Source organism: Semicossyphus pulcher, unplaced genomic scaffold, assembly GCF_022749685.1.
Source record: "Semicossyphus pulcher isolate SPU_LCO1_2020_fin unplaced genomic scaffold, fSemPul1.0.p SCAF_6, whole genome shotgun sequence".
NCBI classification, from domain to species: Eukaryota; Metazoa; Chordata; class Actinopteri; order Labriformes; family Labridae; genus Semicossyphus; species Semicossyphus pulcher.
Window position 1 is genome coordinate 7,906,889 of NW_027211737.1, and position 15,287 is coordinate 7,922,175.

General features: G+C 40.4%; 1 protein-coding gene across 1 annotated transcript; it reads left to right on the forward strand.

Moving 5' to 3' along the window:
- Positions 1-50: 50 nt before the first annotated feature.
- rnft2 (ring finger protein, transmembrane 2) lies at positions 51-12,645 on the forward strand. Its single transcript, XM_069683865.1, has 10 exons — positions 51-170; positions 314-391; positions 655-1,169; positions 1,285-1,361; positions 2,247-2,347; positions 2,659-2,812; positions 7,692-7,841; positions 10,987-11,052; positions 11,182-11,283; positions 11,514-12,645. The coding sequence occupies exons 2-10, from the start codon at positions 345-347 to the stop codon at positions 11,646-11,648; spliced, it is 1,347 nt and encodes a 448-aa protein (XP_069539966.1). The 5' UTR covers positions 51-170; positions 314-344; the 3' UTR covers positions 11,649-12,645.
- Positions 12,646-15,287: the final 2,642 nt, after the last annotated feature.

Below are 15,287 nucleotides of genomic sequence, written 5' to 3' on the forward strand. Positions count from 1 at the left end.
GGAGGATGCTGATTGGTTCATATGCGCCCTCGATGACGTCATACCGGAAGTTTTTCAAGCTGCTTCTGCTGCTGCTGAACCGTCTGAGCATCTTTTGCGGCAACATCAGCCTAGCTAGCCTGAAATTAAATATGACAAAACCTATAAGGCAGTTCACGGGAAGAATTCAGGTAAAGTAGTCTAACATTTTGTGCAGCTCACTATATAAAGCATGAATCATTTCCAAAGCAGAATAGCAGGAGATGTAAGCTGTAAACCGGCCTACCTGTCAGTCAGTCAGACTGTCACTGCTACTGTTGATTTGCATTTTCAGGGTTTGACCATGTGGTGAGGAGCGGTATGCCATGCAGAGGAGACACAGCAGCAACACGGATGGCATGCCCTCTGAAAGGTGGGAAGCAAAGCTATCAGGAGCAGCACAGCTTCAGATGATAGCCTTTTGTTAGTTTGTTGTCTTCTTACACTATGTGGCCAAATGTGTGTTGATTCTTTGTCCAAATACAAACAACTGGGGATTGTTCTTTATGTATCCTCCATTACCCATATGGAGAAAAAAATCTTATATACTATACTGTAAGGCATATACTATATCCAACATGACAAATGAAGCATAGCCAACGTCCATGCTTTGATTTTTCTTTGCATACCACTAAGGAGCCGAAGCCAAACTCTGGGATCAGAGAGCAGCCTGGATGAGGGTGGTGTTTTTGACTGCCTGAAGCCCGACTCACCTGCTTCACCCCAGCAGATCTTCTCCGGCCTGGTTGGTGTCCCCTCCGGTTCCGTCTCCTCTGCCCAATTCCAAGCAGCTGGCTTAGTCCTGGGCTCACCCCCTGAAGTTTTTATCCAAATGACTGCATCTTCAAGAGAAGAAGGTGGCCCCCATCGCACTGAGGGTGGACCTTTTCTTCCTCGACCGCCCCCACACCACCATCACCACCACCACCACTTCCACCACCAGCCCCTTCAGCACAGGACCTCCTCTTTGCTCCAGCAGGCCACCACGGGGGCTGCCTCAGAGAGGCACAGCTCCAGGGAGGAGACACAGGAGGACCCGTCCACCCCGGCCCCGGCTCTGTCTGAGTTGAAGGCAGTAGTCACATGGCTGCAGAGGGGCTTTCCCTTCATCCTCATTCTGCTGGCTAAAGTCTGTTTTCAGCATAAGCTAGGTACACCAGCTTGAAGAGTAACAGTGCATATGGCACACTACTTACAAAAGAATCATTAGCAGCTTAAGGCCTAGTTTAGTGATGATGCTGTATATCTCTCTCCTCTCTCCTGCAGGTATTGCTGTGTGTGTGGGCATGGCCAGCACATTTGCCTATGCCAATTCCACATTTAGGCACCAAGTTTCATTACGGGTAAACAAAATACTTAAGTATATTAACTACTGTTCTGTGACTGTTTTTGAAGACAATGACTACAACTGATATTTCAAATGTTAGCCAACAACAATCCTGATACTTACACACCCAAAAGGCCCTATCTTACACATGGTGCAAAGCATCTGTCATTGCATTGTTTTCCTAAAATTAGGTGTGGTCAGACACAATGGTACAGTATTTTTGCTATTAAAATGGTGCATTCTTCAGATAGTAAGATAGCACCTACATAGGGGGGGTTCATAATGCACTTACATTCCTCCCATCCACTCCTCACTCATCAGATACCCTAAATTTCTGGGATCAATAAAGTATCTATCTATCTATCTATCTATCTATCTATCTAGATGAATATTGTTGCATTTGCTTATATGCAATATCAAATTGAGTTGTTGATGCTTTCTGCACTGTGATGCCATTTTGGTTTTATTAAGAATCAGCCAAAATGTATTATAGCAATGTGCAAGATACAGATGTCCCTGGCTTTTTAAGGGGATGGGAGATGACACTGATTGATTTGATTTAAGACCAAGACACACCTATGAGTAATTAAGACACTAAATACAACCCCTCTGCACCTCGCTCCTTGCCTTGCACTGTTTAACTTGCAGAAGGAGGGTCTGACACAACCTAAATGCATGTGCACCATGCATCATAGATCCTTTAAATAGGGCCCTTTGGCTTAGATTTCATTCAGGCTGATCTGTTCACATGCCTATATATGGAGATCGTTAAGACAAATAGTGCATAAGAAATTCTATTGATTTGCAGCATTATTGCAAAAGAATCTGTTGAATTTCAATATAAGATATTTTTCTGAAATGTATTGTTATGTCGCTTCTGTGTGTCTCTTTTTGTTCCCAGGAGGAACGGTCCATATTTGTTGCTCTGTGGATCCTCATGTTCCTTGCAGGGAATATAGTATACATCTACTACACGTTCAGTCATGAGGAGCTGCACAACAGGTACTGTAAAAAGCTTCTTAGAGTGGCTGTGTGTTTCTTTGCCTGCCATCTTATTTTTTTGGGTTTACTATGTATATTTGTTTTTTGTTTTTTTTTCATTTATTTTGTTTGTGTGTGTTAGCCATTTAATTTTCACTTCCATTTCCTTTAGGGAGTGTTCCTGTTCTTGTTTGGTCTTGTCCTGTGAGTATTTTGTGTTTATTTCATTATTTTATGTTAAACATTTGCCCTGCTTGTTCTACCATCCTGAGAGATAGCCCCAGACCTCCTTATAACACGCCATCTATACGTGTTCTTTCATTTTCTTCTAGCCTCATGTTTGCCAGGCCCAGCCTCAACAGCTTCGACTTCTTTGACCTGATCTGGGCCGTGGGCATCACTGACTTTGTCCTTAAGTACTTCACCATCGGCCTGAAATGCTTTGTCCTCTTTTTGCCCAAGATTCTCCTGGCCTTCAAATCCAGGGTGAGAAATGCTAATGCTAATGCTAATATGATTGATCAGTTTGTCTGTTTTTTGTAATCAATTGATTACTGATTATAAAAGATCTAGCAAAAAAAAGCAATGATGAAAACAATAACATAATTATTATTTTTTTTTTCACTTGTCTTTCCAATGTTACAAAATGCTTTACAAAAAAATAAAACAAGACAAGGCAGATAAAATGAAAAATCAAAGACAAGAGCACAAGCGCAAAAAAACCCACATTTAAAACATTTGGAAAAACTTTCACTTTGATTTTATAGACATTTTTTAAAAATTAATATAAAGATTTTTTTTTTTAATAACTACAATTAGGGGTGCTGGTTTAGCTAAGTTGGTAGAGCAGGCGCCCCATGTACAGAAGCTCCAGTCCACGATGCACTGATCGCAGGTTCTACTCCTGGTCTGCTGATCATTTGGTGCATATCCCCAACTCTCTACTTCCCGCATTTCCTGTGTCTCTCCTCAGCTATCATATTGAAGAAAGGCAAAAAGCCACAAAAAATAATCTTAAAAAATAAATAAATAACACCAATTCTATTAATTCGTATTGAAAGTAATTGCTCATTATTGATAGTTTATTCGAAGGAGGAAAAATAGGGACAATCTACATTAATCAACATTCAAGCTAAATGTAAATGCATCTGAAAGGCTGCTTTTCATCAGTCGTCCCTTTGGCCAGATGTTGTTGGCATCCTAAAACAACAAAAACATTTCAATTGGCACAATAGTTATGATATGACCCTTGCTCAAACTGTAATAAATGCTTGCAGCTTTTTTTCAATGTCAAACTAAATGAGTACATTTCATCATCCAGCAGCCAACATGCCTAAAAAAAGATTCATACTAAAAATTCACCTTTGTTTAAAGCCTAACTAATAAAAAATAGGTTGTATCAAGTGTATGTTACTTTTCAAATTCTTGCAGTTGCTTCACAGTTACACTATAAGAGCATTTAGGGATGCTTTAAATACCCCCTCCAGTCCCCCCCTCCAAAATTCAGTGTTTAACCTTGTCAACATCTCCATGTGGTGTTCTTCATGTGCTACAAGACATATCAGGGACAACATCAGCAGTCATCTCCATGGCTGGGCCTGTCTGCTTTTAAACTGCAGTGTACCAAGGACAGGCTGAACAACACGTTTTCAGATTGGCAGGTTTGAGACGTCACAAACCTAAGGAGCCAATCCTGTTAATGGACGGGGTGACGCTATGCATATCCTTACGTGTAACCCATGGCAACCACTTGCTGTAACCGTCATTTTTGCTAACTCCCGACTGACTACTAAAGTTAACGTTACTACTACTAATTACTACATTTCAAGCTCGCTAAGTTTCAACAAGTTGCCACTAAACGATGGCAGAGACGTGTTTTGTTTTCGGCTGTTATTTTACGAAAGGAGAAACGTAGCACATAGTGGGCGGGGCCTCTGCAGATTCAGGAACTTTTAATGAGGGAGAAGGAGGAGATGCTTTGGGAGGATTTTTACAAGGTAATTAAACGTATTCTGCAGAAAAAAATATATCAGACACAATTTATCATTTCAAGCAGAGCATTTTATAAGTCTTAAAACATGACTGGAGCTGCTCTTTAAAACATACTGAATGTGTAGACCAGGAAAATCTTATATGGCACACTTTAGAATAGGTCTATTTAATAGGTCTTATAGGTCTTATCTGAGTGTAAGTGTCTGGTTCTCTGCCACATTCATGCGTATCCACAACATGGCATGGACAGAGATTATGTTAGAGGAAGTTCACTGTCAGAGTTGTGAAACTTGGTTGATGCTTTAAGAATAGGAACATTTGCTGAACTATGATGAAACACTCCTCAGAGTGAAGAAAGCGCTAAAGGGTCACAGTGTGAGACTGTTTTGTATTCATAAGGTTTTAAATGGTCCTCCTTAGGTGAGCCTGCGCATGTGGGTGTCTGTGGAAGCTCTGTCTGGCTCGGGGCAACAGAATATGACTGCAAACACACACACACAGATAGAGATAGAGTTTGATTTCCATACAGGTGCAGGCTGCAGCTCATATTTCTGGTGTGTGTTGAATGAGGGGAGGAGGGAGGAGGGGGTGTTACAAAGTATTAGGATTACATTTTCCACTGATAAACAGACCTACAGGCCTGTCAGAACCACGGCAGCCAGCTACTGAGCTCATTTGCCCTCGAGGGGGTTACAAGGGTGAGGTCATCCCTCCCTGGAGCTGGACCATTACCTGCCTGCACCCTCCACTTGCACACACATATACACACACACACACACACACACACACACACACACACACACACACAGATATACTTTACACACATACAGAGTTCGGCGGCTTTGACGGGACACATGTTGAGTTTTAAAGAATCCCAGATTGTATCATCACTGTTGCTTAGAGGCCAAGCAGTCGTGTCTATTCTGAACTCCCATGAAGTCACACCATCAGCTGTCCACTTCATTATCGCTTCCAACTGCACATACACTAATGATCCTACATAATCAGTGCAAGTCTGCACAAGTGACAGCAGTGACGCACACAGAGGTTCTATGACAGCTTTGTTTTAAATGTTTAGAAAGGTCTGTGTACTGCGCATGTATACGTTCTATTAATTGTCTGTTGCCTAAGTGTGTCAGTGTGTTCATTGTTGTGCAAGAGGTGTCTCGGAGTCTTTTGGCACATGCAGTGGTTCCTAAATTTGGTCATCTTCGATCTGCGGTTTATTTTTCGCTCAGCTGGTGCTGCTCTACATGTATATTCTGTTATTCTGCCTCGAACTGGATTTAATGTTCTGCAGCTGAGGGAAAGGAAGTCACAAGACACATAGGGCTATGATAAGTAAAATATATGTTTAATAACTGTTTTATTGAATAATTGTTTATAAAATGTGAGGAAAGAGACAAGCAGTGCCAATCCAGATGATGTAAATCTGTTAGTTATGTTTGACCAGCAGTCCTAAATCCAAATATGTTAAATTTACAATAACACAAATTCACTCCTTTCCAAAACAAACAGACTCAGTATTTATACCGATTAAAAAAACATTACTAATGTTGCATGTTAAATCAGTGTCTCTTCAACACTCTCATGCGACATCAGCTTGTTTCTCTGATAACTTGAGATCCAGACGTGTGATGAATAAAACCCTTATCTGTTTCAATGACTTGACTGTAAAACAGCAGCTGCCTGGAAATGTTGACGCACACAATGCACGATTTAAGATCTTTCAACAGTCATCTTTACAAATGTTTTCTGACGACGAAAATGTAGTGCTAAGCAGGCTTGAAGGACACATACAAAGTTTAAAAGTTTTCCTGCCACTGTGACGAATGTTGCTAAGTGCTGCTCATAGTGGATTCATGTTGGGTCACTCTCCCTGAACAATATAGAGTATGGTCTAGACCTGCTCTTTTTCTGAGTGTCTTGAGATAACTTTGGTTATGATTTGACGCTATATCAATACAAACTGATTGATTAGTTGATAATATAGTAAAAAAAAAAAAAAAAGAAATGTCGGTGAGTGTCGGTGCTAGCCCCACAGTTTGGGGGCGAAATCATCGTCAGACAGCCGCTGATGGGACCCGGGATGTCATTACGGCGCATTACATTCCACCTGCTTTTGAACAGAACACTTGCCGTCCCTAAAATCCACGTCCCTGCGTCAGATTCTACATTTCTACATTTCTATGTAGAATCTGTAAATAGAGATTACAGAGTGGTTCATTTCTGGGTAATGTGGCAGAAAAAAATGTAAATGTACAATTTAAAACCAAATATATCCGCCACACACTCTTAAGTAAATAAATAAATAGCAATGATAACAGCGCTGTAGATTAGAATGTAAATACAAGTATGTGTCTGCTTCTGTGTGAAGTGGTGGAGTAGATAAAGAGATCAGACAAAGTAATGAAACCAAGCAGGAAACTCCTCAAACACGGCCTGCAGTGGAGCTTACTCAAACTCCTTGGCTTCTGTCCAAACTTTAAATTTGACAATTTTTGCGTGGGCGTGATGGGCACTGTGGGATACCAGGCTGAGGGGACAATAAGGAAGATGAATTAGCCACTAGCAGAGGTCTTCCTCCCCTACCAACCTGGCTGCTGGAGGCTCTTTATCCACAGTCATCAATCTTTGTCAGCTAACATCCAGGAAGTCATTATACAAGCTGGGATGCCATGGGGGCCATCGGGGAATCAAGTCTGCCTTCATTTTGGTCACCTCTGTTTTTTACCGTCCCCAATTCGCTTAACACACTTTGTGGCAGTGGGGACTTAGTCAGAAGTTCAATTCTTCTCTGTGATTATTCAGGGGAGGGGAGGGTCCTTTTAAAGGCAGCTAGCAAGCCCCCGTAGGGCTGGGTTTAATGCGGGCACTGGGTAGCAGGTGGAAAGAGCCGCTGCCAGTTTCCCTTGCAGTGTGGGGAAATTGCTTGTACTGCTGTGAAACTGCGGAGCTCTGGACGGCAGCCATGTTTGGGCTGGAGGCATGCTGTTTTAAGCTTTTAATACCGCACTGCTCTTGACTAGATAGAAGAGTCCCCCGAAGCGGTTGAGCTCTTTCTGCTTTTTGGACCGCTCGTGAGTGGATCAAAGAAGAAAACACGTCTCAATTTAGAAGTTTAAACGTAACTTGGGACTACTATGTTTCCTTTTGTTTGTTGTTTAGTCTTCAAAAGTGCTGTCCTTCTAAATAGTAATGGTTTTAGCATGGCTGAAGAAAACCTTTTGGGTATATAAAAATAACAGACTTTAACTTGAACTAGGAAAATACTACGTGTCCACACCCACCTTCATAAGAACACAAGTTTGAATGGAGCATCTTGAGAAGCTTTCTCTGCTGTTGTAGTTTCTAATGTTGTGTGTCTGTCCAGGGAAAGTTCTACCTGCTGATCGAGGAGCTGAGCCAGCTGTTTCGGGCCCTGGTGCCCATCCAGCTGTGGTACAAGTACATCATGGGAGAAGACCCGTCCAACAGCTACTTCCTGGGGGCCACTCTCATCATCATCTACAGCCTTTGCAAGGTAATCAGTGCCAGGTAGCAGAAACAGGTGGACAATATTGTTTTGACACTGTGGATGGCACTATTAACCTTTAAGACTTCTCTATTCCAGCATCAAAAACCTTGAGAGCAGTCATTAATGGGAAGTGCAAGTCTGACAATGAATAAAAATACCTTTGAAGTATAGAGCTCAGTAAACAGGATGTGGAAGTGTGTTGTGTGATCTAGTACTGGCAGTGTCATGACATACGTATGGCCTTCCATGATTCCCTGAAGATAAATCCAAGTGACAATAGTGCTTCTGTGACATTTCCCACATTGAAACCATGATGCTGACATTTGTGGTTTCAAATTAAACGTCTACATTTTTGGATGGATTGCTACTAAAGTGATAATCTCTAAGATTTTCATTTAAATAAATGTCTGTTAAGTCACTATCGCTGAATGAGGTAACACAATGGTGATTGAGCCTATGGCCCACTGATGAAAGCCTTTATATTTGCAGTATTACAGACTGGGTGTCAAATCACCAGTTAGTAACGTGTTTTCCATCAGCCAGCAGTGGTTGGTCTGCCAGAGAGGGTAGGCGGAGCTAAGCGGCTGCTTTTCCGGTCTCCGCAAGTGTTGCGAGTAAACAGTAATCTACTATGGCTGAACAAACAAAGAAAAGATCGATGACTACAGATACAACTTCAAAAATAAGTGAAAATCCAAAGAAAAAGAAACAAAGTTGACGCTCAGATGAAGGCAAACAGTCTGAAAAGGAAAGCGACCGTCAGCGAGGAAAATCAACCAACAGGAGCCAACCGTGGACGACACACATGCAACACTGTCTGGATATCTAGTGTGCTCCCGCAATTACCGTTTATCACCATATGTGCTGCCAAAGAGAATGAAACTGAGATCTTCCAGATTACAACTTTAAATTTGGTTCCCAAATTCACGTCCTCCTCTGGTGAATTCTAATAATTACAGTGATTCCCTGACTTTTTATCTAGTGCCATAATCAGGTCTAAAAACATTTTGGCCAATAATTTGGTTGTTCCTGCAAAACAATTGACATTGCTGTCAGCTTGAGCTGTTCTTTTTGTTTAATCATAATTAGCAAATGGTAGCAGGCTAAACTAACAGGGCTAACAGGGTGAACAGGCTAAACTAACAGGCTGAACTAAGGTGGAGGGTGAAGTTAGTACACATTAGACCTTCTAAGTAGCATGTTAGCATGCTGACATTAGCATTTAGCTCAGACACCCATTGTGAGTGATGCAACTTCTGCTGGCTGTAGACTTGTTTTTAGGTTAAAAACAAGTGATGAAGTATAACTCATTTCTTGGTCATTAAGAAAATAAATAAAAAATAAAAATAGGTCAAGGGTGGTTTCAGTTGTGGGCTGTGCGTCGTAGAGCCATGAGTCACTGAATCAAATGGGAAGTAGAAATAGTGAAACTAAGTGGAACTTGAGTAAACGAACTCTGAGTGATGCAATGGAGAATTATTTACAAAGTACGATTGTCAGGAACACTGTGTCATATGGCGTGTAGTGTGTTAACTAATATAGAACAAACCTATTTTCATCCGCCAGTGATTCAGCGGATGTAGTTGTTGACGATGGGCCGGTATGAACTGAACAGGGTGGACGCTTTTGGGGTGGGTCTGCCTGAGGTGCAGCGCATTGGTGTTTTCCAGGATCAGCCCATAGCAGTGCGTCAATGTGTAGAGTATGGTGATGTGCAGGATGTGCATCAGTTGTTGATTCACTGTTGTCATGCCGTTGTGTCACAAGCTGCGACAGTTGAATGAATTTGAGAGGAACAGGATTTCCTTATAAGGAAATGGTAACATTTGCATAAACAGTTTAGCTCAAAATTATTAGCCCCCCTTTTTTCAAAAATTTCCCAAGTGCTGTTAAACAGATCAATGATTATTTAATACAGCTTTCTTTTGTTTTTGGCATGATGCTTTCTCAAGTGACAGCTCAAACCCTGACTGAGATTTTTATACTGTGTGTAAAGTGTAGGACAACCCTCAGTTTTAACTTGATTGATTGATTATAAGCTGTGAGCATTAAAAAGTTAAAGCACATGAATGCACAACAGTGGTTTGTGCTTTGGCTCAATAAAAAGGTAATAATTTGATCCTGGTAGTTTTTGTTTTTTGTGAAATAATTTTGTTTCTGTGTGCAAAGTAAATTAATGTAAGCATCCAAAAATAAAACTAGGATATTTGGAAAAGCTTTCCCAGCACTTGGGACATTTTTGAAAAAACATTTCATAGGGGAGCTAATCATTTTGACCTCAACTGTACATTTCAAGAAATCAAGAAATTGTATTTAGAATAAGAGACGTTACATTTGCATACTATGTTTTCCTGGGGAGAGTGCTAACTTACTGCTGTTTAGGAGTTAAACATTTGCTATACATTAGTTCTGCTTGACCTGATGAGCCTTTTTGAAGGATTTCTGACACAATTTTCTTACCTTCAAGAACTTTTCATCCAGCTCATCATCAGGTCTAAAGCCTCCAATAAACACCTGCAAAACTAATTACATTCCCATCAGCCCTTGCTGCACTTTGTGATAAGTGTTAATTAATATTGTAGCATGCTTGTAGGTTTCAACTGAACGAAGCCTTAACTTCCTTAATGTTCTAACGATTCCCTCATTCGTATTCCACACCCAAAAATCCACTGGACCCATCGGTAAAAAGTTGTTTACTTGGACAAATAAAAAACTGGTACAGAATAATTGTCCATTTCCCAAGTTATCCAAAAGAGAGAATGAGAGAAGTCACTCTCTGCTTGTCTGACTGCAGCCCTGCTTCCCCCAAACTCCCTTCTCTCCCCAGATCAAAGCAACTTAAAGGGGTGCAGTTACTAGGAAGCAACAATATAGTTATTAACTTATTGAATTATTGTAATTATAGACTTACTATATCAATCTGTTAATACTGTTAAATGATGTAAATATGCCTTCCAAATCCTTTTAAATTGATTAACCATGTAAATTACTGGTTTACATATTAGCTTAAAGTATTGCGTGCTGACTAGATAAACATCATAAACTGCATTGAGGCTTCTACAACACTCTAAACTAAGATGATGATAAACAGGGTAAACATTATATTTGCATGTTACTAATGACAGACTGTGATTTGTCTTCTTTGTTTCAGTCCTTTGACATCTGTGGACGTGTCTCCGCCATACGCAAGGCCTTGGTCATGCTCTGCAGCTCCCAGGTCAGATTAAGACTAATCCTACTCTCTTCACACATCAGTAGACACTTCCAGATATTTGCAACTTTGCCTTCTTTCATTAAGAATGCCTTTTAAAAAGTAGAGTTTAATCCTTTCAAATGTCACTCTCAGAGTTACGGAGTGAGGGCGGGCAGTCAGCAGTGCAGCGAGGCGGGAGATGTCTGTGCTATCTGTCAGGCTGATTTCAGAGACCCCATCGCCCTTCTCTGTCAGGTGAGAATTCATTAAACTAGTCAGAAGAAGGTCAAACAATATAAATGAGTTGAAAGTCACTGATGCAATTTTAAAGAAGGATTCGACTGAAAAACAGTATTTGCTGCCCTCTGGATGATAGTTTGAAATCTGCTTAACCTTTGACCAAAACCAGCATCACTTATGTGCTTTTTCCTTTGCTTACTTCTACTGTTGTATTTGTTGACAGTGTACATTATGTCCCTCTGCAGCACGTGTTCTGCGAGGAGTGTCTGTGTTTGTGGTTCGACCGGGAGCGAACGTGCCCGCTGTGCCGCTCCACTGTCATTGAGACCCTGCGATGCTGGAAGGACGGCACCACCTCGGCTCACTTCCAGATCTACTGAGCTCTGACCGCACATCGCAGGCTTCCAGAGAGACGTGATGGTGCTGTAGTGCGAGTTAGACATCTTGTGTGTCGTTTTTTTCTGCTTATCTTTGTGCAGTAACTCTTGAAATCAGGGTTCGCAAAATACATGTGGGACTTTAATTTTTAATGTATTTGAAAACACCAGATGAGAAAAATACATGTCATTATTTTCATTGTGGATGAACCAAATTATCAACATGACTTTTAAAAGAATAGAACCATAAGTGAGATTATTATCAGTTTACAATTGGTACTGTTGTCATACAGTCATGGCAACAGGTACATTTGTGTGTACACCGTTATTAACGGTTGGAATTTTATTTCACTCTAAACTTGTGTTTAAAGAGTGTTAATTTGATTAAGTGTGGTTAGAATGTAAAACAGTCACAGCATTCACACTATTTGTTGTAAATTTGTTACATTTATTTCATTACTTCTGACTTTGTCGTGGTTGTATATACTCTTTTTTTTTTTTTTTAATTTTAAGTTATTCAATTTGCATTTTACAGTTTGTGTTTGAAAAAGGGGAAACTCACGATTTGAACAAACTAAATATTATCAAGTAGGATGTAAAAATTCAGTTCATAGTTCAACACTGTAAAAAAAGGTCTTCTTTTGCAACATAAGGTTATTTAGATATTGTGTAATGAACGTACGTTGGTGTTTGATTTTTAATTAGCCACAACAGCTTATAGTGTCGTTGTTTATGGTCGGCACCATAAGCAGCTTGTTTTGTAGATTTGTATCTTGTGCGGTGCAGAAATTGATGTCAGTAGCAATTTGTCTTTCTTTATATTTGCATTTTCTTTGACAGTGGGAGCTCATGTCTGCTTACCTTCCATGAGGCAAGCCTTATTTTATTATTTCCTGTACATATTGTCAACATGAATAATTTCCATGAGGTGAAATTCATTAATAGGACTTCAAAGTGCGGAGGTTTTCAGTTGTGAATTAAAGCACTTTAGTTCACTTTATCGAGCGTATTTCTTGTGTAATTTCAACGACACTTGCAGAAAATGTATTTCAGAAAGATTTTTATTATTCCAACTACTAAAAATCCATATGAAATATTGAATCAGTATAAATAGCACACACTTTTATAAAAGACAGTTTCAGTAATTCTGCTCACATTACACTTGATATATAAGAAAAAAGCTTATTTCCAGAAGTCACAGACAGCATTGACAGCATAGCTTCCTATGCACAGGTCCTGTATCATGTTTATGATTAAAAAGCCACTTAACACTGCCCCCAACAGATAATGCTAAAGCACAGGAGAATGTGTAAACATCACCTAAACACTGTAGAAAACATCTATAAAAACACCCCCCTCTCATTATTAACATGTGTACACTTACAGTATAGCTTATGTAAAAAAAGAACAGTGCATTATGAAGCTTAAAATCTGGTCTATTCACTGCATTTTGGATACATCTGAAGGTCATACCAGTTTAACTCCATTACAATTGATGCACTCACATTGTGGGAGGTGAGATTCAAAGCAGTCCTATTAGTAAGCTTTTCCCTCCACTCTACCAGGGGAGGATTACATCACCGTTTTGTAACCGGGATGACAGAATGGGAGAGTCACGCAGGGGGCAGGACGTGCAGCTGACTGTCTGCAGGGCTGCTGGGGTTCAGTGTGTCAGCTCGTTATAGTGCATCCATATCGGGGCCTGAGTAAGTCTTTGTGACACAGCCATACATAAAGTCCCGACCCTGAAACGTGCATTTAATCCTCCTCCATCCTCCTCCTCTGTCAGTCTTTTCCTCGCTGCACACCTTCTCCTGCACCGCATCCTCCAGCTCTCCTGCATCCCCTGCTGTTAGTGCAAATGATGTGAGCCCGTTTCTCGTGCATGGCCTTAAAAGCACCATCTATAGAAGATATAATGTAAGCGATTAAATAACATATATCATCCATAAAAGACACGTTTATGAATTAAATACATTCTGTGTAACGGTAAAAAGAGAAACATTTTTAACCCTTACAGCGAGGACAATGCAACACCTTTTTCCAAGACAGAACTGGCCATAATAGCAAATTTAGTCAAAAGTAGATAAACTTATCGAAAATTTAAGATAAATCAAACATAAGGAGGATAAAACCATTTTCCCCCTCATCTAAACAACAGCTATTTTCGTGGGGAAAAAACCCAACCAAAACTTAAGTATCCTGCTCTTTGGGTGCACCACTATTGGCGTCAAGTAAAATGTTTAAAATGTTTGAGATGAAAAAGAGAAAATCTAAGTTGGTAAACTAACCCTTACTCACAAGGCTGAATAATAACTAACGCTTGATAACAGTAAAATGTAAGCAAGTAAAACGTTAAACAGCTCGCTTTATATTGCACCTATGCTACTTTACGTTGAATTAAATGCAATTTTATGCATTTGTTTGGTGTTATTCCACTAATAAAAGTGATATTTTCTTTTTTACATTTATTTTTCAATTCATCTAATAATTTGAATTACTAAAACAATTTGGTAAAAGATAAAGAAATAAAAGCCAAAGAGAAAACTTGTCGAAAGTACGAGTACAATTTACTTATTAATTTACTTTAACATGTTTGTATAAAGTTAAGTATGTGTTCAAAATTATGACACAAGATCATATGAGTATAATATGTCTCAAAACAGCTACATTGACGCTTTATAACAGATATTAGCTCACTGCTAAGCTACATTTTTCTTATAACGGTTGTAAGTCATAATTACTTAAATTAAAAGCTACGCAGGTGACGTGACATTGTTTACACACCTGTTGCTGGTGTTGCGCCCTACAGGTGTCGCCTCGCGACGACCAGCACGAGCACGGTAAAGTGTATTGCAGTGCGCAGGAAGCTCTTCAGGTGGCCTCGCCCGGTCACCACCACCGTCCCTCTACCCCCGCAGCTGAAGCCGCAGTCCGCCTCCCCGGCCGCCCAGCCTTTCTCCAGCTGGTCCCCGATCCTCCGCAGGCGGGAGGCGAGCAGCTGAGCCACCGAGCACGGCGAGGGTCTGCGGGCGCTGCAGGTGGAGTCACCGGGCAGGAGCAAAGGCTGGTCTATCGGCAGCCAGCACATCTTCTCTGACAGAAAGCACCAGTCTTCTCTCTTTAAGTCTTGAGGATATATGACCCTCCTTCTCTTCTCTCATCAAACCTTAACTGTGTTTGCGTTCCCCCCTTTCTCTCCCTTTCTCTCTCTCTCTACTGTATTATTCATTACAGTGTCACATGGTGTGAGGTTTACATCATCTTTTCCCAAAAGAGAGATGCAATGGTTAACTCTTGAATCTCTCTTGTCTGGTTTGATCTGAAGAGTCTTTTGTTACTGTGATTTCTGGGACATTGTGTTCTCATCTCTTATTTTTTTTTAACTGTAAAAGATGCACGTTTTTATATTATTTTCAAATATAACCACCCCACTGCTATGAATATTATATATTTGTATTTAAATTCGTAGCAATTGAAAGTTATAGCTACAAAATACTAATGTCTACCCTGAGAAAAGCCGCGTCTATAATGAAACCGCGGAATTAAAAACTTGCGGAACTAATATACAGCATCATGTTGTCCCTATTCGGACTGTTTTTGGAGAAGGACGCTCATGTTTTGCGCCGGTGTAGAGCTATG

Excerpts from the sequence above, each read along its gene's own strand:
- rnft2 (XM_069683865.1), top strand. The coding sequence starts at position 345 with ATGCAGAGGAGACACAGCAGCAACACGGATGGCATGCCCTCTGAAAG. Across the intron at positions 1,362-2,246 it reads GGCACCAAGTTTCATTACGG|GAGGAACGGTCCATATTTGT; the intron begins GTAAACAAAATA and ends TTTTGTTCCCAG. Across the intron at positions 11,284-11,513 it reads CCATCGCCCTTCTCTGTCAG|CACGTGTTCTGCGAGGAGTG; the intron begins GTGAGAATTCAT and ends GTCCCTCTGCAG.